Here is a 26,612-nt window from a genome sequence, read left to right on the forward strand (position 1 = left end):
GTCTTTGTTATGTTTAACTCTAAAGTTAATCAAAACTCAACAGAGGTACCTGATCACACGTGTTGCATACAACAACACGTGACGAATACTGTGAGGTGTAACGTTAATGTTAGCTAGCTAGTCAACTTAGCCCGTAAGTTGAGGAGAGTTTCATGCTTACTTCACGCGCCCATAAAACCACAGACAAACGTACTCCAACATTACGTGTATTTACATTTTCAGACTTGCAACTTGTTTAAACAACAAAATAAAAATAAAAAAACAAAGGCTTACTAACCACACTCATAAAAAAGTGAGACAATGACAGCAGGGAAACAAACATATAGCTTATTGTGGCTATTTCTTACAACTTTCTTAAATTGTGTTGTTACTGAAAATAGAACAGGGGATCAAGCCTTACAAAAGTCCTGAGGTAGACCTCAAATGGAGCTTCTCCATAGAAGAGACACTAACCAGCGTGCACCAGCCTCTGACATGCGCAGTTGGTGGACGACCGGTCTTCCATCTTTACACCTGGGAAACTCCACCTCATATCTTATATAAATACGTATATAAATAAATAAAAGTCAAAATAATCCTTTATGGAAGGTGTATTGGTGTCAAATCCACAAAAAGAAAAAAGAAAACAAACTATTTGAAATTGAAATCTGCCTCCGGTTAAGAAAATAAGGTCTCCCTGTTATGACAACTATAAAGTCTGAATACATTTATCTTGAACTTCAATGTATTTATTTTGTTTGTTTTGTTTTGTTTCAAGCAACACTTCCGGAAAAAGTCTCAACCCTCCAAAATAAAAGTGTGAAGTTAAACCATTGAGAGTGAGCTGAACATTTATTTTACTATTATTTTTTAACTTTGGGAAATTCAAAATTTAATAATAAAGTGATGCACTAAATTGCAGTTTTAATTGCAACGGGACCATGGCCCAATATCAGACGTGAGAAAATCTTTTTATGTAGGAGCCACACAACAGAATGACAATAACTGCAGCAGTTTTTGACAATTTGTTTCTGTTAAGGGAGAAATTATACGTCAAAAATACCCAGATACTCTCTGTGTTTTAAATTCGGGAGTTTAATAGTTAATAGTTACTAAATAACAACGTTTTATTAAGCTACTTTAAAGCTATTTAATTTCACGTGGTTTAATTCTGAAGGCCAGTGGTCCATATCGTAATGTGGCTCAGACATGAACACATTATAAATTAGTTGTCTGCAAATAATATCAATCCCAGTTTTGTTGTTTTTGCTTTATTTATTTATAATCTAAATACCGTCTACACAGTTCTTTACCCTCTCTGCTTAGTTTTCCTGTTTTTCCAATGAATGGCCCGCAGGGGGAGTTTCGCATTGTTTTTGAATTCCTTGAATGCGCTTTCGCACCAGTTTCTTCTCTGTACGTGGGATGGCAGTAGAGGTCTTTGACCGGACTTTCAAAGGGAGAGTCCTGACATCATGGGTTTCCAGTGTCAGATAGCATACAGTGCTAACGTGACGAACAGGGCGTGTTGCCTATATCGTTTCTTTATTTACTTCGCCGTTGTAATCTCAATTTCCTGACGCTCCTCTGTGACAATGCCTTCGATTAAAAGCTTAACGCTGGTTTACGACGCGCTGAATGAGTACGGGACGTTTTCGGAGGGAGACACTATAACTGGAAGAGTCACACTAGATTTAATCAAAGACACAGGAGTTCAAACCCTTTCCGTCAAAGTTAAAGGCGATGCTGGCGTGCGGTGGACGGAAAAGAGAGGCGATCGCACTTATACATACTCTGCACACAGGAGATACTTCAAACTGAAGGAGTTTCTAGTCCCAGAGGACTCTAAGGGTAGGTAGATGTCTTGTTTGTTACGCATGCCTTAACCCACCCAGTTAGTGTGAATGCTGCTTGAGCATGCTGCCAGCCTTCCGCACACTTTTAGCTAGAACAACCATTCAAATATCAAAATGTTCAGCTTTTTAAGGACATTCCTGCTTCCATTCAGCTTTTTGATATCTTTCATATTTTTTAAGATATTCAGCTTTTTTCATTTTTTTTTTGTCCCATTGAAATTAATGGAGAGAATGTTCAAATCCTCTTTAACTTTGTCCTCTTTCAGCTTTAATTGTGTCAGCATACTTTCATCTAGAAACACCATTCGACCTTTAAACGGGTCAGAAGGCATTAAGCTATTAGTCTTGTATTCAGCTTTTTGATATCTGTTACGGTTTTTGATTAATCGCAGTTTAAGTTTTATGGTTTTTTTAGGCCTTTTCTGAGTTTTACAATGGTGTGTATGGGAACGGAATGTTCACAGCTAGAGTGGGAGATGTCACTGATGACGTCACCCACTCTAGCTTTTGCGCTTCTACTTTTTTCTGATTTTTTTTTTTTGTCCCTTTTCTTCTCTTCTTGTGTCAATTTTCAGCTTTATGAACAATTTATATATTAAAGTAGTAGAGATTTTAGTCTTCTTTCAGGTAATGCTGTTCTTATTTTGATAGGACCTACGGTTTTTCCACCAGGTGGCCAAACCCACAGAGAGTGACTGCTCAATCTCTCATTCACTCCCATTTTAAAACAGCTCTTGCATTTCTGGTGAAAAACACAAACGAAGGCTGTTTTTTGGAATATCTTCACAAATAATGGACGAGTCTCTTCATTGAAGCCTCCTGGCTCTGTTAGTGAAAGAATTAATTTGATAGGTCTTATAGTTTTTCTGTAATCCTCCATTTTGTGAGGTGAAGTTTTCTCAGCTTTTGCATTTTTGTTGTTTCATTGTTTTTCTTTCTTTTTAACTCATATAATTCCTTCAGTTCTTCCTTCCTTTCCTATCCTACCACTTTCCTTCACTACAGGGTCTTCCTTCATATTAGTTTAACACTTCTTTCATTTCTTTCTTTAGAAAACATTCCTTCAAATATTACTGATTTGGCTACACAACCTTTACCTTCTGTATTTTTCAGCAATATTTATTCGTTTTTAAACTATATGTTCTTTCTGTCTATACAGTCTTTCTACAATTTCACTTTTTTGCTGTTTCATTCTTCCCTTTCTTTCTTTAACTCATATCATATTCAAATCCTTTAGTTCTTCTTTCCTTCACTACCGTGTTTTTTTTTTTTATTAGTTTAACACTTTCTTTAGCAATTGAAAGCCAGTTTATTTCTACTTCATCATATTATTCTCTTTCCACTCTTTCCAGCAATTTTGAATAGCTTTTCAGCTAAACAAGTTAAGCTTCCAACTCCAGATTTGCATTTCAGCTTCCAGGATTTTTCAGCATTGCATTTCAGCCTTCAGTTTATTCAGCAATGCGTTTCAGCCATTTTCAGCATTGTTGGGCAGCTTCATTCAGCTTTCAGCATTCACGCGCATCTTCTGCAGGAAATGCAATTTTCTAGTTAACAATGGTATGTGTAAGTCTACTAAGTTCCTCTTTGACTTCCTACTCACCAATTCATGCTATTGTTTTGTTTTTGTGCACTGATGGTCATGGCAGGAGCTCCAGTAATGATAAATCATGATCCAATACTATACAATATAAAAACAAAACATTCGAACATTCAATTAGAGCGACCTATTAGCAGAAGTGAAATAGCATTGAAAAGTGTTTTTGCATTAGTGTGTAATCACAATCTGCAGTATGTTCTTTATCTTAGAATGAGCTTTTTAATTGAACATAGCCAGCAGGCCTCCTCCACGGAGGCAGCCATGTTGCACCATCATGTTTCTACAGTAGCCCAAAATGGACAAACCAGAGGCTGGCTCTGAGGCAGTAATGTGCAAGCAACTAACTTGTTATAGCTAGAAGAATTTTGAACTGATTTGTGATAAGAATGTAGTGATGAAGTTACAGATGCCACACTAGTGTAGTGGACCAAAAATCCAATATTGCAATAAAGCATAATGGAGTAGAAGCATGATAATACTTATAGGTGACATATGAAATGTAAATAGGCCATCTAAAAATTGTCCTTATGTACAGTAGTGTTTGAAAACATTTTTCACCAGGGTATGGGGGTGTGTGTGTGTGTGTGTGTGGAGGGGGGGGTGGGGGTTGAGAAGGGTACATACATAAAAAAGGTACGTTTTCCATTTATTGCTTTTTAAACACTTGGCCGTCATCTTTTAAAATACTGTACTTTTATAATATTGTTAAAGGTGACGGCCAAGTGTTTAAAAAGAAATTAACAGAAAACGAACCTTTTCTATGTCGCCTCTGTAAAAGTTAGCCAAACTTTGTTCATAGCATCTCTCAGTTCAGGGTCCCCCTATCGCCCTGGTGCACTTCCACTGAGTTTTCTCTCTTGCATGTGTTTTGGCCATTGCGGCACGATTGCCCTTGTCGGCCACCGCAGTATTACTATTAGCAACAGCAGTAAACTACTGTCAGTGTCAACCCCATAATCTTTTCTTTTTCAGACACCGTTCTTCCCCAAGGGGTCCATGTTTATAAATTCAGCTTTAACATACCAGCAGTGTAAGTACAAAATAGTCTAACCCTGCACATTCCATAAAACCCATGTTAATTGGTGTGACTGATCAAAGAAAAGCAAAGGATGCTATCACTTTACAACCTGACATGTTATTCTTGCTTTTTTAAATTCATATTTTTGTTAATATTAATTTTGAATGATAGTCTATGGGAAAATAATAATGCATGCATAAAATGATGAACATCTAAAAAGTAATAAATGCCAAAATGCATGAAAGTTTGTGTATAGCAACCCTATAGTACCATACTTAATGATACATACAAAATGATGCAGTGGGTGGTGTGAGGCCCAGACCTGGGTGTTACTATTTGATATGTTGTAATGTATTATCAGTGGAGCTGATATTTTTACAAACCTTGGCAACTTTTATTTCTCAACAATCTTTTATTCTAATATGCTTAAATCTAGAAATACACTTTCCTTTCTGAATTATCCAGCTGATTAATTCTGTGGTGGAAACAGCAGCTTTGAGCAGTCAGATTGCATTTTCGTCAGGGAATGCACATTCAAGTTCAGTTCACAGTTCAACATTTATTTTCTGTTTCTTGTTTACAGGAACATGCCTTCGTCCTTCAGGGGGCATCATGGAAAGATTGTCTACATGGTAGAAGCTGTTCTGTCCAGGAGTTGGAGGATGAACCAGACAGTAGAAAAGGAAATACACTTTGTCTCCAAGTCCTTGCCAAACTTTCATTCTCTGATGGTGTGTAAAATGTCTAAATGTACAAATCTCTGATATGTAATGTACCCCTTATTTGTATAGTATAACCTAATATTACTGTTCTGAAGAAGGTTGTTGCAGAATTGAGAAACAGAAAATGAAAACAAACACCATGTACAGTGGGTACGGAAAGTATTCAGACCCCTTTAAATTTTTCACTCTTTGTGTCATTGCAGCCATTTGCCAAAATCAAAAAAGTTCATTTTATTTCTCATTAATGTACACTCAGCACCCCATCTTGACAGAAAAAAATAGAAATGTAGAAATTTTTGCAAATTTATTAAAAAAGAAAAACTGAAATATCACATGGTCATAAGTATTCAGACCCTGTGCTCAGTATTGAGTAGAGCAACCCTTTTGAACTAGTACAGCCATGAGTCTTCTTGGGAATGATGCAACAAGTTTTTCACACCTGGATTTGGGGATCCGCTGCCATTCTTCCTTGCAGATCATCTCCAGTTCTGTCAGGTTGGATGGTGAACGTTGGTGGACAGCCATTTTCAGGTCTCTCCAGAGATGCTCAATTGGGTTTAGGTCAGGGCTCTGGTTGGGCCAGTCAAGAACGGTCACAGAGTTGTTCCGAAGCCACTCCTTTGTTATTTTAGCTGTGTGCTTAGGGTCATTGTCCTGTTGAAAGGTGAACCTTCGGCCCAGTCTGAGGTCCTGAGCACTCTGGAAGAGGTTTTCTACCAGGATATCTCTGTACTTGGCCACATTCATCTTTCCTTCAATTGCAACCAGTCGTCCTGTCCCTGCAGCTGAAAAACACCCCCACAACATGATGCTCCCACCACCATGTTTCACTGTAGGGATTGTATTGGACAGGTGATGAGCAGTGCCTGGTTTTCTCCACACATACCGCTTAGAATTAACGCCAAAAAGTTCAATCTTGGTCTCATCAGACCAGAGAATCTTATTTCTCATGGTCTGGGAGTCCTTCATGTGTTTTTTAGCAAACTCTATGCAGGCTTTCATGTGTCTTGCACTGAGGAGAGGCTTCTGTCGGGCCACTCTGCCATAAAGCCCAGACTGGTGGAGGGCTGCAGTGATAGTTGACTTTGTGGAACTTTCTCCCATCTCCCTACTGCATCTCTGGAGCTCAGCCACAGTGATCTTTGGGTTCTTCTTTACCTCTCTCACCAAGGCTCTTCTCCCACGATTGCTCAGTTTGGCTGGACGGCCAGGTCTAGGAAGAGTTCTGGTCGTCCCAGACTTTTTCCATTTGAGGATTATGGAGGCCACTGTGCTCTTAGGAACCTTGAGTGCTGCAGAAATTCTTTTGTAACCTTGGCCAGATCTGTGCCTTGCCACAATTCTGTCTCTGAGCTCCTTGGGCAGTTCCTTCGACCTCATGATTCTCATTTGCTCTGACATGCATTGTGAGCTGTAAGGTCTTATATAGACAGGTGTGTGCCTTTCCTAATCAAGTCCAATCAGTTTAATTAAACACAGCTGGACTCCAATGAAGGAGCAGAACCATCTCAAGGAGGATCAGAAGAAATGGACAGCATGTGAGTTAAATATGAGTGTCACTGCAAAGGGTCTGAATACTTATGACCATGTAATATTTCAGTTTTTCTTTTTTAATAAATTTGCAAAAATTTCTACATTCAATGAACGAGACTGAAGCCATATAGGACAACGAGAGACGCGTCTGCTGTTTAAATCAATGTGTTCATTTCACATGTTTTGAGTGTAAATGAGTTGAAATGAAGCCTCTGTGAATAGTTTTGGCAGCACCTTATTAACTTTAGAAAATGCATTATATTAATATCACGATGATTTTTGGACATGGGCATGATAATCCATATCCAAAGTGAATATCAACTGTACCGCTTCATGTAGTTATGTCTGTGCAACGAAACGAGTCGCAGCTGTTTCCGAGCAGTAGTTGTCATCGTTCGTTGAACGAGACTGAAGCCATATAGATCAACGAGAGACACGTCTGCTGTTTAAATCAATATGTTCATTTCACATGTTTTGAGTGTAAATGAGTTGAAATGAAGCCTCTGTGAATAGTTTTGGCAGCACCTTATTGTTTTTAGAAAATGCATTATATCATTATCACGATGATTCAACACAAGTGGATTTGCAGCAGGGGCGCAGAGAATTCAAAAATGACAGTGTGATCAGAGCGGGGATTGGCACCTGTGTAAGCCGAGCAGAGTGCAGTAGGACTGGGCACGGCTTTCTAGATGTCCCCCTGAAGTTTTCGCTGGAGCCCCAGCAGTTTTCAATCATGACTGCGTTAACAGGAACAGAAAGTTTGTTTTTTTTCTGTCATGATGGGGTGCTGAGTGTACATTAATGAGAAATAAAATGAACTTTTTTGATTTTGGCAAATGGCTGCAATGACACAAAGAGTGAAAAATTTAAAGGGGTCTGAATACTTTCCATACCCACTGTAGGTATTGCATAATTCACCCAAGCCACATTCTAATTTATATGTGGTTCTGACTAGGCATAACAAGGGTGATAGACTTTTTTCACTGCAAACATTTTAATGTGTAACACTTAGATAGAACACAGCCCATTATTAACAGTATTAGCCACACATGTTTTTCCTGCTATGAAAAGAATAACTGTCTGCCACTAAAAAGAGCAATTAGCAGTACTGTATTGTAACGTCCTTTAAAGAATCTCAACAGCAATGTGTCTCCATAGAAACAATGTCTCAGTTACTTTGGATAATTTACAGACCTCACTGTGGACAGTTTTTTTTTTTTTTATGTATAGCATTTCTTCACCTGACAGAGTGTAAAGTAGAAAATAAGATATTGAATAATGGTGATAATATGTGGTCCTGAGGAACTGGGTATGTTACCTGTTCTACAACTTTAAATCATGTCCTGTATTGTTTTAATAATGGGAATGGATCAAAAGTAACTATTTCCCTGTAAATTCTAGTTACACCAGGTTGGTTCGGCAAAAAAAGAGATGGGACTTTTCTCGAAAGGACAGGTCACTCTTGATGCCACTCTTGACAGAAGGGCTTATGCCCCAGGTAGGGAAGTACTCTACAAGCATGGCACATTAAAGTCATACAAAGAGATCTTCTGTTGAGGGTACTTTCCAAAAACATTTAGCGAATGTTTCCGATAAGATGCAGTTATTGTACTGACATAACAGTTCATCAGCTTTCCTATCTATCTTATAAAATTTGCCATTCGGGAAGAAATTGCATTTAACTGGTTCCTTTAAATTGCCAATAATCTAAGTGTGACTGTTCTACAGGTGTGTCTCAATTCTGGGTCCACATCCTTCAGGCTATTTGTGTCACAGCATCACAGCAAGGATATCTTATTTCAATGCATGGCCACATTTGAAAAGACCCTTCTTTCCCTGAGAAATGAAGGCTTCAACTGTTTAGCATCCTTCACAGCCCAACACATCCCAATGTTTATTGCACACTGGTGACAAAAAGCGAATATACCAGACACAAGTTCTAAATCCAAGGATATGACTGAGCTTGAGTACACTGTTTTTTAGTTTAAATAACAGGTTTTCAACTCAATCGAACAGATAACAATACAAATTTTAAAACAAGGGGCCTTAAGAATCTCAAACTGGCGGTGAAGCATCTAATTTTCCTTTAACATTAGTTTCCATTATTAGCGATAAATTTTCCCAGTAGTTGTTTAGCTCTGATCCAACTGCAACTCTTAAGTTTGCTATGCAACAGGTGCACCACTTCTGACTGAACAGTAGGGCAGAAACTGTTGGTGAAACAAATAAGAAACCCTCCATACTAGGCTGTCTCATTTCAGTTCAGCCTATACAGTCTACAACTTTATAGGGTGACTCCTTTGAAAAATGTGGCTCCTGAACTGGGTGTGTGTCAGACGTGTGACAGATTGGCGATTTGTCTAGGGTGTAGCTCGCCTTTCGCCCCATATCAGCTGGGACAGGCTTGCCCTGCGGTACAGGATAAGTAGTACAGTTACAGTACACCTATGCTCAAAGACCACATTTATTAATAAATTAACATTTATTTATTAGTTGAGTGAGAGAAACCAGAGATGAAAACAAAGTTATTACTTGCAAAAAAAAAAAAAAAAAAAAAAGACATTGCCTCCTTAAAAGCCTCACATCACAATATTATGTTAATCTTAACCCTAACCCTACATAATACCAATTCTGGAAAATGCTGCATTATCTAAAGTGACATCAAGTAAATTAAATGAAAATAAATTTTCTGTTCATTCCTGTTTCTGTTGTTTGCCTTTAGGTGAAACAATGGTGATTTCTGCACAAATCAACAATTCCTCATCCAGTAAGATGACACCCAAATTCAGTTTGATCCAAAATGTGTTGTACCGTGCCACCACCAGTACCAAACATGAGAGTATAGTTATCCACAAGGTGGCTGACAACTGTATTAAACCCCAAACACAGCAAGAGGTCAAGTGTACAATCAAGATTCCTCATGATCAAATACATACAATAAGCAATTGTGAGATCATCTCAGTGGATTATCATTTAAAGGTATGCAACATTGTAACATTGTGTTGCTTTCCAAATATTTCTTGTGCCTTCTGATGTTCTCTTGCTATTCATTTTGAAAAGCAAAGCATTATGTGCTAACGAGCCAGTCATCTTTTTTTTTTCCTCAGGTGTATCTGGACATCAGCTTTGCTTTTGATCCAGAGGTTGTGTTCCCAGTGATCATTTTTCCTCATACCTTAGCTCCTGGCCCTCAGCCTGGTGTGACTGGAGGTCCCTACCCACCTGGGGTTTTTGGGGGCCCAAGCAACAGTGACTTCCCTCCCCCTGCAGTGTCTTTGGGTCCCTATCCAGCTCTGCCTATTGGGGGCCCAAGCAACAATGACTTCCCTCCTCCTGCAGTGTCTTTGGGTCCCTATGCAGCTGGGGCTTTTGGGGGCCCAAGCAACACTCACTTCCCTCCCCCTACATTCCCTATGGGTCCTTATCCTGCATCCCCATCTTTATGTAGTGATGGATATCCAGGAGCTCAAAGGTGTTCAACACCACCACCTGTATATCCAAATAACCCAGCAGGTGCACACCCTACTCAGCCGGGTATGTCTGGGGCCTACAATAACCCACTGCCACAGCTGACTTCTCAATATGGATCTCCATTTTCATCTTCATCATCGTCTTCAGTACTTCACCCTCCACCTACTGCCCCAACATTTCACCCACCTATATCTGCTCCACAGAGCCATCAGTCATCTTATTCACCAAACATAACCCCAACTGCTCCTACATACAACCTGCTTCCTTCTGCACCGCTGATGAACACGGACTTCCTGTCTCAATCAGATGAACCTCCTCCAGCTTATACAGTCCTTTTCCCATCTCCTGATGCTAAAAACTCTGATGCAAAATAATAGAATCTTTCCTTATATTAATTTGCCAAGCCTCTTTATGCACAGTGATCATTTTTTCAACACTGTATAATTAATCCATATACATTTATATATCTACATACATATATATTGTAGTTTAGCTTAAAGAAATTGGAAAACATGGAAAGAAATGGGCTTTATATTTTTTATTATTTTATTTTCAATGAAAATAATCAGGCCATATTTATATTTTTCCTGTATTTTCCATTCTGTTAAGCATAACAGCTACTTGTATTTCATACAGATCCTGACTTGTTATACTCACAAACATACACTGATCAGCCACAACATTATGACCACTGACAGATAAAGCAAATAAGTGATGATCTTGTTAGTGTGACACTTGCCAGTGTGTTGGGTATATTAAGCAGCAGGTAAAGTCAAAGTTGATGTAGCAGGGAAGTGTAAGGATCTGAGTGGCTCTGACAGGGGCCAGAGAGTGGTGGCTAGATGACTGGGTCAGAGCATCTCCCAAACTACAGAACTTGTTGGTTGTTCCTGGTCTCCAGTGGTTAATACCCACCAAAGGTTGTCTAAGGAAGGCCAAACAGTAAACAAATGACAGGGTCGTGGGTGTCTAAAGCTCACTGATGATGACCTCACCCAGGAAGTACATCCTCTTCTCTGCTTTCTCGATCATTGGACTAATGGTGGGTGTCCACTTCAGGTCCTGGGAGATTGTGAGTTCATCCTGGGGCTATTCCAGAAAGCAGTTTTAGTAAAAACTCAGAGCTGTTTAACCCTGAGTTTTCTGTTCCAGGAACACAGATCATTTAATCTCAGTTACCAATACTAATTTACTCTAACCTGCTCACTGGCAGGTTATTGTGTCTGAGTTATTGTCTCCTCCTCTGCTGCCAACTCTGCAGGAGCTGACAGACAGGTTGTTTTCATTTCATTTCATACAGCTCATATTGAAGCACTGATCAGAGTGCATTCATTTTCAGAAGTTTTTATTCGAAAAAATAGCCAATAATTTAATTATACTGACCTGATTGCCTGTGTGATCAATGAGACTGGATACTCTGCTCTCAGTCGGTCAAGAATAGCAAGCTCTCCTTAAATGTGCAGCGTGGATTTATCCTCAGTTTTGAATAAAATCCAGAGGCAGCACAGTCCATTATTACGCAAATATTCCATGGATAGGCCAATTACAACTGTCATTTTATTAATCACATCACTTCCTAACATACCTCAAGATACCACGCAGTGTTAGGGCCACAATGGAAGTTTTGGAGCTTTTTTATGTTGACAACAAAGTGGAAATACCAAGACTACAGTGGAAATGCTAAGAACAAAGTCAAAATGTATATAATGAAGTCTAAACATTGAGTTGAAATGTTGAGATTAAAGTTGAAATGGCAAATGTCGAAGCAGATTGATTTGCAAGTGAAATGTAGCCCACATGTTGAAACCGCATTGTGATTTGAATGAAAACCACTGCATGTTGAAATAAAACCACTGAATAGTCTTATGTTTAATTTCTTTAACGTGTCAAATATGTTTAAACCAAATGAGATTATAGCAATGAGCCTATTACAGTATGCCTTACCTGGGGTGTTCTTATCTTTCATTTTGAGCTTCTGCCAGGTGGCCTTTCAAATATTAACTGTAGTCACATCTCACCACTGTTTCATCTGTAGCCAACTGTTAAAAGAAACAAAGTGTGGTAAGTGTTAAGTGTAAGGGCTGTTTTTCCAACTTATGCATTGACATTAAATTTCTCCCACGCCATTTCCCTCTCCTTTGCTGCTGCAGCTGTGTTGCTCTCTAGAAATGTCGATGTTCTGCGTAAGAAAGTATAAGAATTTCCCATTCCACCGTTTTTTCTCTGCTGACATAATGAATCGTATCAGAGCTGCATTGATGATGATCAACTCAGAGTTCAGGGTTAAATATAGAGTTTTTTAAACCTGCTTTCTAGAATACCCCCACTTATGTGAATGAGGCCCTGAAAACATTAGGCAAAGCAGTCCCACAACTCTGAGTTTGCCACCTCAGTCCATCTCTTCACTGTTTTAACGGCAGCTTTTGCAGCTTTAAGGTGACTGTTTACACTAACTAAGTGTAGTTTCAGTTTGTAAACCATTCAATAACCTTGGTTGCATTACTTTACCATTTATTACAGAGAATTTGCAATTTATCCTGCCGAGAAAGATAATTTTGTTTGGCTGAAGAGCTTGGTATTTGCTGTTTGTGCTGACTCATTTGTCTGGGCCACTGCTTACTGCTGCTTTTGAATGTCAAGTGGGTGGACACACTGAGGTGTCAGGGGATTAGGTAAAAGGTTGACATTAGTGGAGAGATGTGCATTATGTTATGCAATATAAATTATGTATAGCATTGTGGGAATAGAAATACTGCATAGTAGGGCTGTAAAGTGATAGCCTATTGTGGGATTAGATTTTCCCTAGGGAGATTTCTGAAATACTTGATGGCTGATTTGTAATACCAAAATTATTCTGCACAGATACTGTTGCTGGCATGGGGTGTTGCAGCAGCCCTGAAGAGTAATCCCATTGATAAGTGTTGCAGTTTAGCAAACTCTGCTCCCAGTGACCCAAAATGCAGAAGACATTGCTGAATTTGTCATCATGGTAGCAGTTATCCTGCATAGTAGTCAATGACAAAAGGGCTGCAACAACAACGTAAATTCAACTAAAAATCAATTTAATTTATTTAAGTAGTGCCAAATTACAAAAAAAAAAAAAAAAAAAATCATCTCAAGGCACTTTACACAGAAACCCAACAAATCCCTTTTGAGCAAGCACTTAGTGAAAGTGAAGAGAAACCTCCAGCAGTACTGAGAAAAATCTGTGTGGCCATCTGCCTCGGCATATAAATGTATGGTTAGAATAGAGTAGTGGAGAGAGGAGAGTAGAGTGAAAAGAGAAACAGAGTTTGGTGCATGATGGGAAATCCCCAGGTTGTCTAGGCCTATAGCAGCATAACTAAGGGATGGTTAAAGGGTCACCTGAGCCAGCCCTAACTATAAACGTAAGCCTAATCTTAAAAGTATAAAGGGTTTCTGCCTCGTGAACTCAAAATGGGAGCTGGTTCCACTGGAGATGAGCTGGATAACTAAAGGCTCTGCCTCCTATTCTACTTTTAGAAACTCTGGGAACCACAAGTAGACCTGCACTCACAGCAAGTGAAGTGCTCTATTGTGGTAATATGGGACTATGAGGTCTTAAAAGCATGAAAGATCTTGATCATTAAGGGCTCTGTATGCAGTGCGGTTGTAATAGTATTCATAACTGCATCTTTGCATCACAACAGCATAATGCACATTATGTGACTTTAATGAAGCAGCTGGCCTAAAGCAATATGTTGCTCATCTTGGGAAACATCTGAGGAATAAGGAAGGTGTTACATGTTCTTCTAATCAGTCAGACATTTTTATTAGTTTTACACACACAGAATCAGTTTAAAAATCAACCAATCGGAAACACTTTTGGAATCAACTAATCAGAGTGAGTCTTGAAAACAGAGTAAAGCATCCAATGGACAAATCTGAATAGGTCTTGAAATCAACTAATTAAAATGGCTTAAATTGACCAATCAGGACAGAGTATCCAGTTAACCAAATACTGTGAATCATCCAATTGATCAATCAAGGTTAGTTATCCAATCGACCAATCACAGTGAGTATTGAATCCACCAATCATAATAAGTCTTTCAATCATCTACTCAGAATGGGTCTTTCTGCAGCAAACCACATTGCTTAAGCTGAACTAGATTTGCAATTTTTACAATTTAAACCAAGTAATACAAGTAGTTCAATAAATTAACAAATATAAATCAAATTAAGCAAAGTATTCACACACTATAGGCTCCAGCAGATCCCCATGACCCTGGCTTTCAGGAAAAAGCGGGTACAGAAGATGGATGGATGGATTCACACACTGGGAAATATTTAATCAAGGTAATGTGTACTTGTAGACTACTCTGTTTTTTTTTTTTCTTAAAATTTGAAGGCAGTGCTTTCACTTGTGTTTTTAAGTTGTAGTAACTCCTTATATTTTACAATGCACCGTGGATAGATAATGTGTAAGAAGATTTTCACATAACCAAATGTTTTTATCATGAGCCACAAATGACATTTTCCTAGGATTCAAGAAATTGAGTATTGTTATCTTAAAATGTCACAGAACTGTGATGTACAATGTAAAACCTGTGGCCCCCAGGCTGCAGGCACAGTGTAGCAGGGGTCCAGTTTTTGTCTCTGGTGGGACAACGGATTAGCTGTATGTGTTTGGGCAGATCATGGGTGAGGTTTGATAATCAGTGAGGAGTCTGGATTTTTGTTCTATGCATGTGTGCTGGTCAGCCAGGTGTAAAACCACACTAACACAGGCCTGAGCTGGAAGATACACATTGACTAGAATAAATTATGAAGCCTCCCACACACAGTAACAAAAACAGTGACTGTTTCCACTTGTTTCTTTTAATTTATAGCCACTGACAGGAGGCCACTGAAGTTATTTGTGAGGAAACAAATATACAGTCTGTCACTTTAACTCATTTACTCATTTCAACATCAAGTAATGAGCTCATAGAGTGATTCCCAATAGACAGTCTTAATCAGCTCATCTGATTATTACAGGACGATTACGATGTTGCACAATCCAATAACCAGTTACCCTCTTTCAAACATGTGCTAGAAGTAAAAACGAAGATTGCTGCTGACTTGCACAGCCTGCTTAAAAGCAAACTAACCAAACCAATAAGCTTCAAGCCTGCCTGCATGCAGCAACTGCTTGCTGCTAAAATAAATATTGCTGCCGACTTGAACGACCTGTGTAAAAGCAGAAAAAAAAAAAGTGTTAGTAGAAGCAAATTAAACAAGTAGCAGAACTCAAGCCTCCCTGATGCAACAAATATTTGGAAAAGGCCTAGACTCTTAACAGCAAGCTAAACATCAGGCCTCAAGCCTTTCTCATGCAGCAAGTAAATAAAATTAATAAATATCGCTGCTGGCTTGGTTTCAAGCCCACCTTTTGCACCAAACATTTACTAGTACTAAAAACAAAGATCAGCCTTTTTTTTTTTTTTTTTTTTTTACTATCTGCTTTAGGCTCTGCCCATTTATATTAAAGAAAAGACCAGCCAATGAACTCTCTACATCCAGCCTACACTGGATGACCCTTAATTTCCAGCACAGAATACACAATTCAGTGTGTTTCAAACCAAGATCTGGTAGATAGATAGATAGATAGATAGATAGATAGATAGATAGATAGATAGATAGATAGATAGATAGATAGATAGATAGATAGATCGATCGATCGATAGATCGATAGATAGATCGATAGATAGATCGATCGTTCGATCGATCGATTGATTCTTCTCATCCATAGAGTTTACCTGCTGCTAGACACTAATAAAATAATATTCTGTTAGCCTACAAGTGAAAGTCTGCATTAAAAATCTTCAGTAAAAGCACAAAAGTATTATCAGCTAAATAAAAGCAACTTGAAGTACCAAAGTACTGAAGGGCACATCTCACATTAGTGTATTTCCTATTATTGGATGATATATATTGATGCATGACTGTGTTCATCACTCTAATGTTAGGGCTGCTAAAGGTGGAGCTAGTTTCCAAACTGCTGATAGCAATAGCATCAATGAGGATCAATGAAGTTTTATCTGTTTCCATATACAAACTAGTAACTACATTAATAATCTGCTGTGGAGTAAAAAGGACGATATTGTCCTGTGAAATGTAGTAAAGTCGAAGTCCTATGAAGTAGCATGGAAATACACAAGTAAGGAAACATATAAACAAAACAAAAAAAAGTGTTTGCTGGGAAAATGTGTCATTTGGCTCCATGAGGCAACAATGGAGGTTTTATTATGACGTCACTCTCCGGGCGGAGCCGGACACGGAGTCAGCTGATTGTGATCGGGACTCGTAAACTACTGGCTTCATGCTGCGTAGCCACAAGTTGTGAAAACGCGAAGCAGACGATGTCTCCGATAAAGGACTTCGGTCTGACTTACGAAGCTCTCAACGAAGAGGGCACTTTTTCCGAAGGAGACACTCTCACGGGCACGATTAGTTTCGCTTTGACAAAAGAAATCAAGGTGAAGAGCCTTTTTGTGAAAGTCAAAGGGGACGCAAACGTGCACTGGACAGAGGGAAGTGGCGATGACGAGAGATCGTACAGTGCGCACAGGAGATATTTCAAAGTTAAAGAATACTTGATTGCAGAAAACGCGAAAGGTGAGCCAAAGTAATGAGTGCCCACCTGTTCGTATGGTGTATGCTCGCTCATTCAACTCTTAGATATGTATGATCTGTTCCTGAAACGATATGTAGCGTCATTTAATGAAGTGCTTTCATTTGATCAATAGAACATAGTAATATATAGATTCTACTTTGTAAGTGATACACTGATCTTCCATATTGCTTTTATTACTGATAACAACAGTACTTTGCTTTCTCTGTTGCTGCAAAGTGCATTGTCCAAATCCTTTTTATTTCAGATATGTTAATCATTCATGAAGTAGACACTAGTCTGAGTTGGCAGCAATCATAAAGAATACCCTAAACATGCCTATAGTGCAGCTTGAATACGTTACAGTTTTACATAGACTTACCAGTATGGTCACTGGTAATGGTGCAGGGCCAGTTAATAATTCTGGCTTCTTAAGCAGGTGCTGTTCTTCCTCAGGGGCTCCATCACTTTAAGTTCAGGCTTAAAATCCCAGAGGGGTAAGTGAGACGTTCTAGCATTTTGCATCAGTACTGTGTCACTGTTAGCATTTCAAATAACAGCTGCTTGTGTCTTACAGGGACATGCCATCATCCTTCACAGGGCTACATGGAAAAATTGTCTACATGCTTGAAGCAAAGATGTCCCGAAGCTGGCGGTGGCCTTCTAAAGTCCAAAAACATATCAATTTTGTTTCTAAGTTTCATCAACAACTTCATCAAGTAAACGTAAGTGGGACACTGCAAGAGATAACGTGTTTTGCATCCGATGTTTTTGACTGTTTTGACTTATTTCCGCAGCACTTGAACTGGTTTGTAGGTGCTAAAATGGCTCATATTAAAGATTCTGTGGGTGAAACATAGAAAGTCACAATAGACTGTTGGCCAAACCTGCAGGCATGTGACATAAACACAACAATAAAGAGTTACTTTTTAAGTGTGGAGTACAAACCACATAACAACTGTGTACTGTGCTTAAAAATAATGAAGGGAATGGCAGAGAACGGAAGATACAGTCATTTGAAAAGTCATGAAGCACAAACAGGTTTTTGTTTTTTTTTTAAACAAACAGGAAACTGAGTGGGACAAAGTGTTGAAAATGCAAAGTGCATTGGTTGAATTGTATGACTCCTTCAGGGGAGAGCAAAGGTAGTAGGTAGCATTGCTCCACCTGAGTTAACACCAGGTCAGGCAGTATTCATTTTCAAATACTAAAGCATTCACTTTATGGTGTCACTCTGGACAAAGTAGATTTAAAACCTAATCCACATCTTTATAACAAGACAACAGTTTTCCCCTGGACTTTACAGAGTTTCAGCCTTTTATGTTTGTTTTTATGATTTTTTTTTCTAGTGTCCACAGTCAGGTTCAGTGAGTAAAGAAATGGGGGTTTTCTCCAAAGGGCAGGTCCAAATGTCTGCTGTTGTTAACACCAAGATTTGCTCTCCAGGTAAGGTTACTCCAACTTACCAACAAGTGTCGATAAGACATGAAACATAGTATATTGTCAGCTCATATCAAATGTTTATAGCTAAGTCAGATGGAGACATTTTTCTGGAAAATCTGTTCATTTATAAATTTTATGATTGTTTTAATAGGTGACACTTTATCTGTTGTTGCCAAGATCTGCAACTCGTCTTCCAAAAAAGTGAGGCCCAAATTCAGCTTACAGCAGAAAACAGTGTACCGTGCTGAAGGCTCCACTAATACTTCTGAGAAAAATCTATGCAAAATAGTTGGGGACACTATCCCATCAAACTCTGAAGAAACGGTCTCCTGCCAAGTGAAGATTCCTGCCGATTCCATTTACAGTCTCAGTAACTGTGAAATCATCTCCATTGAGTATTACCTCAAGGTATGTAAACATACAAATGATGCTACAGCTACTCAAGAATGTATTTCTTGGTTTTATTGCTAAATGCAGCACAGACTGATCTTAAGCAATACATTTTTTTAAATATACAAGATACGAGCACAGTGGCCTATAAAAATAATATAAACTTAATTGAATTCCAGTTAAAACATGATTGGCATCATACTAGACAGTAATCATCAATCATTTATCTGTCAGTGAACCAATTGTTCCATAAGTGGCTGGTATAACTCACTTCAGACGTACAGAGATTCACTGTATGTTCCTATTTCCCAGGTGTACTTGGACATCAGTTTTGCAATCGACCCAAAGGTGGTGTTTCTGCTGGTCATCGTTCCTCCAAGCCTGGCTACGTCTCAGCCTCTGGGGCCCTACCCGGCTGGGGCTGTTGGGGGCCCAAGTTACAGCGACTTTCCTCCGCCTTTCTTCCCGTTTGAACCACCTGTACCGGCAGGTCCAGGTGCTTATGGATACCCAGCACCAGATCCCACTCAATATGCAACAAGTGGCTATAATAATCAGTGGACACAGCAGGGTTTTTCAACTGCAGATTTCCTTTCTTCAGCACAGCCTCAAGTCGGCACCGCTCCACCTCAGTTTGAACAGGGAGAGGAACCTCCATCGTACATGTCCCTTTTCCCCCCTGCTCCTGACACACTCAGTGGGAGTGGATCCAGTCACAAAAGCTGAGCTTCAAAAATAGCAGACAGCGTTAAAACCTCATTAACCTCAGAATGGAAATTTTTGCATCACAGCAGCCATAATGTGGAATGGAAAATAGTACATACAAAAAGCGAAGTATAAAGAGATAAGAACAAATTTTTTAAAATGAAATTCAATAGACATAGTACAAATAATACTCCAATACTGACAGGTAATGAGAAGATTGGAGGTATTTATAACAGTTACAGTTTTATGTAAGTACTACACATGTGAAGTAAGACCAAAATCTATCAATTTTTTCAAAAGAGAATTGTTAAATTAAGTTTAGTCAAAAAACATTTTTACTTGATTCCCTGTTTTTAATGTGAATGTTTCCTTACTCATGGAAATTCACAAATTATTTAAAGCCCTTTCATTCAGTTTTCTTGTGTGTTTTGCTGCAAGCTTGGGCATGGTTTGAATGGTAATCAAAACCTCAAGTTTCACAACGAATCGCTGTAAGACTTGCAAAAATGAAGAAGCTTCCTTTTGGTTTTTGGTTGTGAAATGTTTATTTTATTGAAATATAAACAGATTTTTTTTTTTATAGAGTACGGTGTGAATAGTTCACTGAGTGTCTTTACTGTGCCCAGTGTCTTTGACATACTTTGTGGTGCATCATGACACAGAAAAACATCACGTGACCACGCAGGGGCCCCCAAAAAGCTGTCCCATCCCTCACAGTAACGAGTGGACAATCCTATTCAGCTTGGAGCACTGTTTTCTCCTTAATAGATTTATGCTCTTTAAATCTAATTAGTAGTCCACGGAGCTGTGGCAAACACGTCTCCTCTCCTGCCATAGTGGTAAACAAGGAGTGTATATGACTTATGCATAATCATTTTCCCAAGTAATAAAAGACAGTAGCAGAATATGCGAACCAGTAAACATGAATACATCCTAAAAACCCTACATGGTAATGACCAGAGTGTTACAGGTGTTGACAAAACAGCAGCGCAACCTTTCAAAATCCCATCGAGGTCGTCTTTAAGACTTTTTTTAAAAAATTGCCTTAATCCCTGGACAATTACATTTGAATGCGCTCGCTGTGTGTCATCCTTAGGGCTTTTAGTCCATTGATGTGTCCGTGTGCAGGATGTACAGGGGGAGGTTGCAGGAAGCTTTCTAGGCTCCTCCCACTTACACTCGCTGCTGTTGTTAAATAGGTGGAAGTTGCGTTGACGCGACTCCAAACTGTCAGCGCCTCTGATCGCCATGGGGAGAAGGCTGCTGTGTGGCTGCTTGCTTGTCCACTTCCTTTGCAAAGGTAAGACACGCAAGTTAGTAAAAGCGGAGGGAGCCAGCGATTATAACTGCACTGTCAATGCAGTAGCAGTGAGAAGCTAAGAAATATGAAAGATATTGTTGTCTATGTTGGGGACCGTTGTTCAGCAGTTATCCTCAGCTATGGTTTTATACATCACTGTAAAGACATTAACTTAACAGGACACATTACATTCATAACAGCTTAGTTTTTTTTTTTAAAGAAATCACATAAATGTTAAGGGTTGTAAAGTTCTGAATGAAACTACAGCCTAATCTCCTGATTCTGATGAATATGTCCCAAAATTGAGGTAGAAATTTTTAACTTGGCCATAATAATTTTACATTACTTAATACCTTGGTCCTCCCGGTGACAGCTTAGTCCTGTGTTGATGTACAAGTTTGGACAATTCCTTTTTTTTATCTCTCCATCACAGAGGCCTTCGGCGTAAAGATTCAGAATAAGCTGCTGGGTAAATGTCTGCAGGTGCAAGAAGGAAGTCTAGGAGGAAGAGTGTCACTGGGGGAATGCAGCTCATATTCTTCTTCACAGGACTGGCACTGGCTCCCAGAGAGCCAGGCCCTTCGCAGTCACCACACAGGGGAGTGTCTGACTGCACCGGGAGAGCAGTATGAAGGTGTGCACCTGCAGCCCTGCATCTTTAGACCTCGAAGTGATAAGAATGGTGGTGGATTGGAAACAGTGGATATTATGCAAGGCAGAGAAACAAGCAGCCAGGCATGGTCCTGTTCCAAGAAAGGCCACGTCATTTCGACAGGGAGGGGCCTGCACCTTAGTGCCACCCCAGACTCCACTTTGGTCTTCCTTTCAAGGGAGCATAAGCAGGTAATGATGTTTTAGGGAATGAATGCAGGGTCCCTTTCAATTTGAGATAACATCTGATAGTTTCTTCATAAGATTCTTCTCTTTGGTTAAAAAAAAACATGTTTTATGCCAGCTGGACGTTTTTTTGGCTCTCCCTCTTTACAAGCAGGGCAGTAGATGGCGGACACTTGGCAACGAGACATTGTGCAGTGAGAGAGACAGTAAATATAACCAACACCAGGACCAACCTCACCACTATCTTGGCAAATCATTAGAACCTGAGATTTTACCAAGTCCCATCTCTGGGATACACAAACAGGCTGAACCATGTAAGGACCTAAAAGTATCTCATTAACAATAGTTTGAATTTCAATTCAAAAACTCTTCTTTGTGGTGTGTTCATGATTTTACCGGCATCTGTGCACCTGGCACCTAAAAGATTTACTTTAACAACTTATTTCGTCCCTACAGGGAAATCCAACTATAATGGTCAGTTCTGGTCATTGCTTCTAGTTGACTTGTTTTTTCCAATTCCAGTTGAAAGTATAATTGGCATCAAGGTCACAGAAACATATCCTGTAATAGATATGAATCTTTCATCATCCCTGAGCACCAGATCCCCTGAAGATCCCACCATGGTTTTTTTCACTATGGACTATGGTAAGTTGTGTAATCCAAAGACAGTCTGTGCTCTGTATGTCCAAATATACCAGTGAAAATGTATTCTTCACCAGTATCATATGTAGATTGATTCAAGCCTAAACACTTTTCTGTTTTCTTTATATATGTAATTACTTTTACACCACTAGGTGGAGGTGGATGAATGAGAAAGAGAGCAAAGTTTACTGTGGGTGTGTAATGTTTGTAAAAGAGTCCCAGAGTCTTGACAGAAACTAAATAAATGCATGAACAAGAATCATAGCTTTGAAAGAGGTGAATATGAATTGAAATATCAGTTGTATGAATGATGATTTTGTACATGTGTGTAGGGATGGGCTGGAAGATAATAATGTTGGTCCTAAGCTCTTTGGCTCTGGTCTTGGGGACTGTGATTCTTATCCTCAATGTTTACTCCAACAGGTGACTGCCTGAACACACACACGTAGACTATAAGTAGACTTTATATATATATACAGTATAAATAGAAATATAAGTGGATAGAATGATTGGTTTATCAACATAACAAATTGTTAACTAGCTCTTCACTGAATGGTTTATCTGTTAAAACTTGCAAAGTTTCACTGGTAAAAGCTTCATTCGGTGTTTGCCTATTGTTTCTGTTTTATGTCATTCTTTATTGGATGCATTTATTTTTTTTTGATCTGATGAAGTAACAAACAATTTTAAGACATTCTTTTATCACTGGTATTCTGAGATGGATATTTGACTATTGTAACACAATAACAGAAACAGGAACATGCAGGAAAACAGTAGACAATAATATACTGAAAATTCATAGTAAATCTTCCTACCCTGCTTTGTGTAGCTGATCTGCCTCATAGGCCAATTTTCTGTCTTCTTATGCCAGAAGAAAGAAGGTGGTGTGTGTTTTGAAGTCGTATACTCCGAGGCCAGATGTGAGTGTTCCCGGCTCTCCGGTGTCCAGTGAAAGAGCCCCACTGACACAGCATCCAATGTGCCTCCCACACTCCTCTCCCACTTTACAACGAGGAGAAATCCTGATTGAGTGGAAAGATGGCACTGTTACTCCACTGTATGAGGCCTAAAGATTGTAAGTTTATTTTTGGATGTGGGTGTGTCTGTGCAAGGATGCAGGGATTCTTCTGCATCTTTTTTTACTTGTCTAAAGAGGAGTCTGTTGTGAAGAGAGAGAAAAATGGAAAGAAAAATAAAGTTTCTGTTTCAGACTATTGGCATCAAAATTATACTGAGCAGACAGGCAGGAGTACTGCCTTTCAATTTGACAGCGTCACTTCTTGATTTTAAGTTTAAATTTTATAATCCTGTCTCTCAAAACCTTGTCCTTACACTTAAGTAGACCGTGCTAATGCAGATATTTGCTCTGCTTGAGCTCAGATCTGTAAGTCAAAGGCTGTTTGGACAAAGTTTCTGTGCTCACGTGCAAGTTCTCTTCCTTGTCTCTGCAGTGAGTGCACAGTATGAACATGAAATAAAGAAACTGAGCTCTCAAATTGAAAGACAGTGCTTTTTAATAAATACAGGAATAAACCCCCATATATTTCATAAAATGGAAACTTCATGGATCAGTATCAGACCATTTCTATGAGGCTGCCAGAGGAAAATAAAAGCTGCTGTGAGCCTGCCAGAACAGAAAAAGTTAAGCATCTATTATGAGTTTTCAAAGACCCACAGTACTGACTTTTGAAGTTAGAGATTTGAGGGGGTCGCGTGTTGGATGAAGGAATGATAAAATGAATTTTTAAGCATTCAACCAGTTTGTGCATGAGCCTCCACTTGTCACAAGCCGGTTCATGCTTGTAGCAAAAAATGAAGGGAGGCAGAGGCAAGGTTGAGGCCAATGTGAATTATTTTCTAGATGATAATATTTAAATATTTGAAACAAAGACAGTTGATATGGGGTGTGAGTTGTGTGTTAATGTGGGCAATGTGTGCAGTGCATGGGTGAGTGCACATGTAGGCATGAATGGTACAAAACAAACAGGAACAGAAACGAAACAGCATACCTGGAGTGGAGCAGAGAGACAAACGTCAGTGTCAGCCAGCTTTTCAAAGAGTCAACACAGGTGGCTCCAATCACTAACGATTGGCCCCTCCTGCTGGCAGAGGAGGGGCCGTGACAGTGGAATTGCTGTAAATACATTTTAAGGGCTCAGCAAAATAACCAGTAGCTTACGTCTTGATTTAGATAGATTAGGAATCTAATCTTTGTTTGCCAAGTTTAAACTATAAGATAGTCTGAGCATGTAGTTCCAGTTTGATGTAGGACATAGACAACACATTTTTGCTCCTAAGACTCAGACACTCTTAATACTAGGATTAATATACTTAAAAAATATACTAAAATTACAGCTGTGTTGCAACTTTGTCACGTTGTTAAAGAAAAAGATGTTTTTGTAGCGTTGTTCAGTGTTATTCAGCTTGTACTTCACATCATGACCGTATATTATGTTTCTGGAGAAAATGTTAACATAGGAAATGTTAAGAGTCTTATAAAGTACATGTCAGCACTTTGCTTTGATAGTGACATTAAATAAGAATTTGTTCATTTAAATTGTTAGAGTGTGCTCATGATGTATCATTGACTTGAGATGGGCAGGCAGTTTTTGACACCAGTTGACAAAACAATTTGATGTTCCTGGAGCTTTTCACCATAGCACACAGTCTTCATTAGCAAACTAGTTTTGCTCAGTTGTAATTGAACTCTAGATTATCAAACTAGTTACTTATGGGACTTCCTGTCACTGTCACTGTGTTTTTGCCTTGCTAGGTGGCAACCTAGTGGACCACTAACTAGCTAAATAATTATTTTAAACTATGAGTTAGCTAATAAAATGAGAACTACAGTATACCTGACTTGTGTGTTTTTTGTTTTTTTTTTAATCCATAGAAATATTTTATTATCCATCCATCCAACTCTGCATTTTCTCTACCACTTATCTTGCAACAGGGTCGCAATAGGGCTGGAGCTGTTATGTACAATGTAAGGTTTATGTTATTTACTGTTTATTGTTCACAAGCAACCCATTTCCTAAGGATGCAAAATTATCTTTGAAAAACAATTACTGACAAAAACAGTGTTTGTAGTACTTCCATCAAGCAGTCTAGGGATTAGCAGTTGCAGATATGTTAAGCTAATGAGGATGATGATGGCTTGAGGAGACATTGAGGAGAAATTTCCCTGTGGCACGGAATCCTCCTAACCGGATGGGTCTGTTCTCCTCTGTTTACAATAGTAAACCAATGACTGTTTTTGGGAGAGGCCTGGATGTTTCCCGGGTGGGTTAATTTGATCTTTCCTTTATTTTAACAATAATCAGAAGATCTGTTTGGACAACATACTGTTAGAAACAAAGAACATGGTGTTTTGCTTGTAAAAACCTTTGTCAAATGTGCATTTGCAGCAACTTCTGCCACCATCAGAATTTATCGAGTTTTAATGGACATTTTTGGGTTTTTATTTCTAGAGAACTTATCACCAAACCTAGAGATGACACTCTGTCTCCCCTGCTGGTAGTGTTTATACTAATGAGAGGACACAGAGTTCACTAAACAGTACACACTACCCTAAAAAGGACATGGTGTCCCACACTCTTTCAAACCACATCCACATGCATAACAAGAAAAAAAAAACTACTTTTCTTCTTTGTCTATTTTCTTCTTTTCTTTTTGGTAAAGGAATAATTCAGCATCCAAAATAATTGTTTCATGTTTGTGTTTGATTGCTCTTGAACCTGAGCCTTAACTCTGTCATTAGGATCCTAGTTCAAGCATACTAAAAATGATTATAATAAAATTTTTGTTGTAACGGTGCCATTTAACAATGCAGCACGTATTTGGAATGTTTTGGCTCTATACTTCAGGGCACTGGATTTGAAGTAAAGCTGATTTTGAGGTTAAAGTTGTGACTTTCAGCACTATCATTTGAGTGTTCACTGCACAGTGGTATAAATACTGTAGGAATCATAACCCTGTTACTGTCCTCCTGCACTGCACTGGGCTTTTCATTACTCATCCAGTGTGGATCACATGAAGACCCTGAATGCTGAGAGGCTGCGCAGTGAACACATCTTCATTGTTTCATTCTAAATCTGACGTCCTGCAGTACTGGGCCAAAACATATCACTCCTTAAATACTGCACATACAGGCTGCATTGTATGTGCACAGACATGTCTTTGTGCAGGTAAGGCAGAAGAGGGTGGGAGTTCACTTTTTTAAAAAAAAAAGGTGTGTGAGGGGATTGACTCAGGATTCTCGATACCTGGCAAATACTATTGTAGTTTCAAGGCTCCCTGCAATTGATTGTTCATTGATTATTGATTTGTTCAGATTGCAAACCATTCTGGCTTACAGTTTTTTATGATGTTGCTGTTTTTCACATAGCATTGATAAAGTGATTTAGTGAAAGTGAAAGTGAAAGTGCTCAAATCTGACTAGAATAAGAATAAAATATAATTCTGTTGTTCCCTGGTTTAAAAATGAACTCACTATGGAATCAA

At 38.9% G+C, this 26,612-nt stretch overlaps 3 protein-coding genes across 6 annotated transcripts in view; 2 read left to right on the top strand and 1 right to left on the bottom strand.

Moving 5' to 3' along the window:
• The window catches only part of LOC113138710 (RCC1 domain-containing protein RUG3, mitochondrial-like), a 274,667-nt gene extending 274,211 nt beyond the window's left edge, over positions 1–456 (bottom strand). For both annotated transcript variants that reach the window (XM_026321378.2, XM_026321377.2), the window contains exon 1: positions 401–456. In XM_026321378.2, coding sequence (XP_026177163.1) covers positions 401–438 — 38 coding nt within the window. In that variant the 5' untranslated portion in view covers positions 439–456. The remainder of the gene's footprint in view (positions 1–400) is intronic.
• A 966-nt stretch (positions 457–1,422) lies between these two features.
• LOC113139117 (arrestin domain-containing protein 3-like) lies at positions 1,423–12,052 on the top strand. Its single transcript, XM_026322104.2, has 6 exons — positions 1,423–1,830; positions 4,408–4,465; positions 5,037–5,184; positions 8,110–8,206; positions 9,431–9,687; positions 9,816–12,052. Exons 1-6 carry the CDS (start codon positions 1,575–1,577, stop codon positions 10,551–10,553), a joined length of 1,554 nt encoding a protein of 517 aa, XP_026177889.1. The 5' UTR covers positions 1,423–1,574; the 3' UTR covers positions 10,554–12,052.
• Positions 12,053–16,457: 4,405 nt separating this feature from the next.
• On the top strand, positions 16,458–23,290 carry LOC113138763 (arrestin domain-containing protein 3-like). Of its 3 annotated transcripts, none has more exons than XM_026321506.1 (11): positions 16,458–16,797; positions 17,229–17,289; positions 17,370–17,517; positions 18,142–18,238; positions 18,387–18,643; positions 18,938–20,630; positions 21,064–21,473; positions 21,619–21,781; positions 21,990–22,112; positions 22,442–22,532; positions 22,981–23,290. In XM_026321506.1, the coding sequence occupies exons 1-6, from the start codon at positions 16,542–16,544 to the stop codon at positions 19,349–19,351; spliced, it is 1,233 nt and encodes a 410-aa protein (XP_026177291.1). In that variant the 5' UTR covers positions 16,458–16,541; the 3' UTR covers positions 19,352–20,630; positions 21,064–21,473; positions 21,619–21,781; positions 21,990–22,112; positions 22,442–22,532; positions 22,981–23,290. The 3 variants fall into 3 exon arrangements, with proteins under 3 accessions (XP_026177291.1, XP_026177290.1, XP_026177292.1); XM_026321505.1 differs by having other exon boundaries at positions 21,622–21,781; XM_026321507.1 differs by having other exon boundaries at positions 17,232–17,289; positions 21,622–21,781.
• The last annotated feature ends 3,322 nt before the right edge of the window (positions 23,291–26,612 follow it).

The sequence above is a fragment of the Mastacembelus armatus genome, chromosome 9 (genome assembly GCF_900324485.2).
Source record: "Mastacembelus armatus chromosome 9, fMasArm1.2, whole genome shotgun sequence".
Taxonomy (NCBI): Eukaryota; Metazoa; Chordata; class Actinopteri; order Synbranchiformes; family Mastacembelidae; genus Mastacembelus; species Mastacembelus armatus.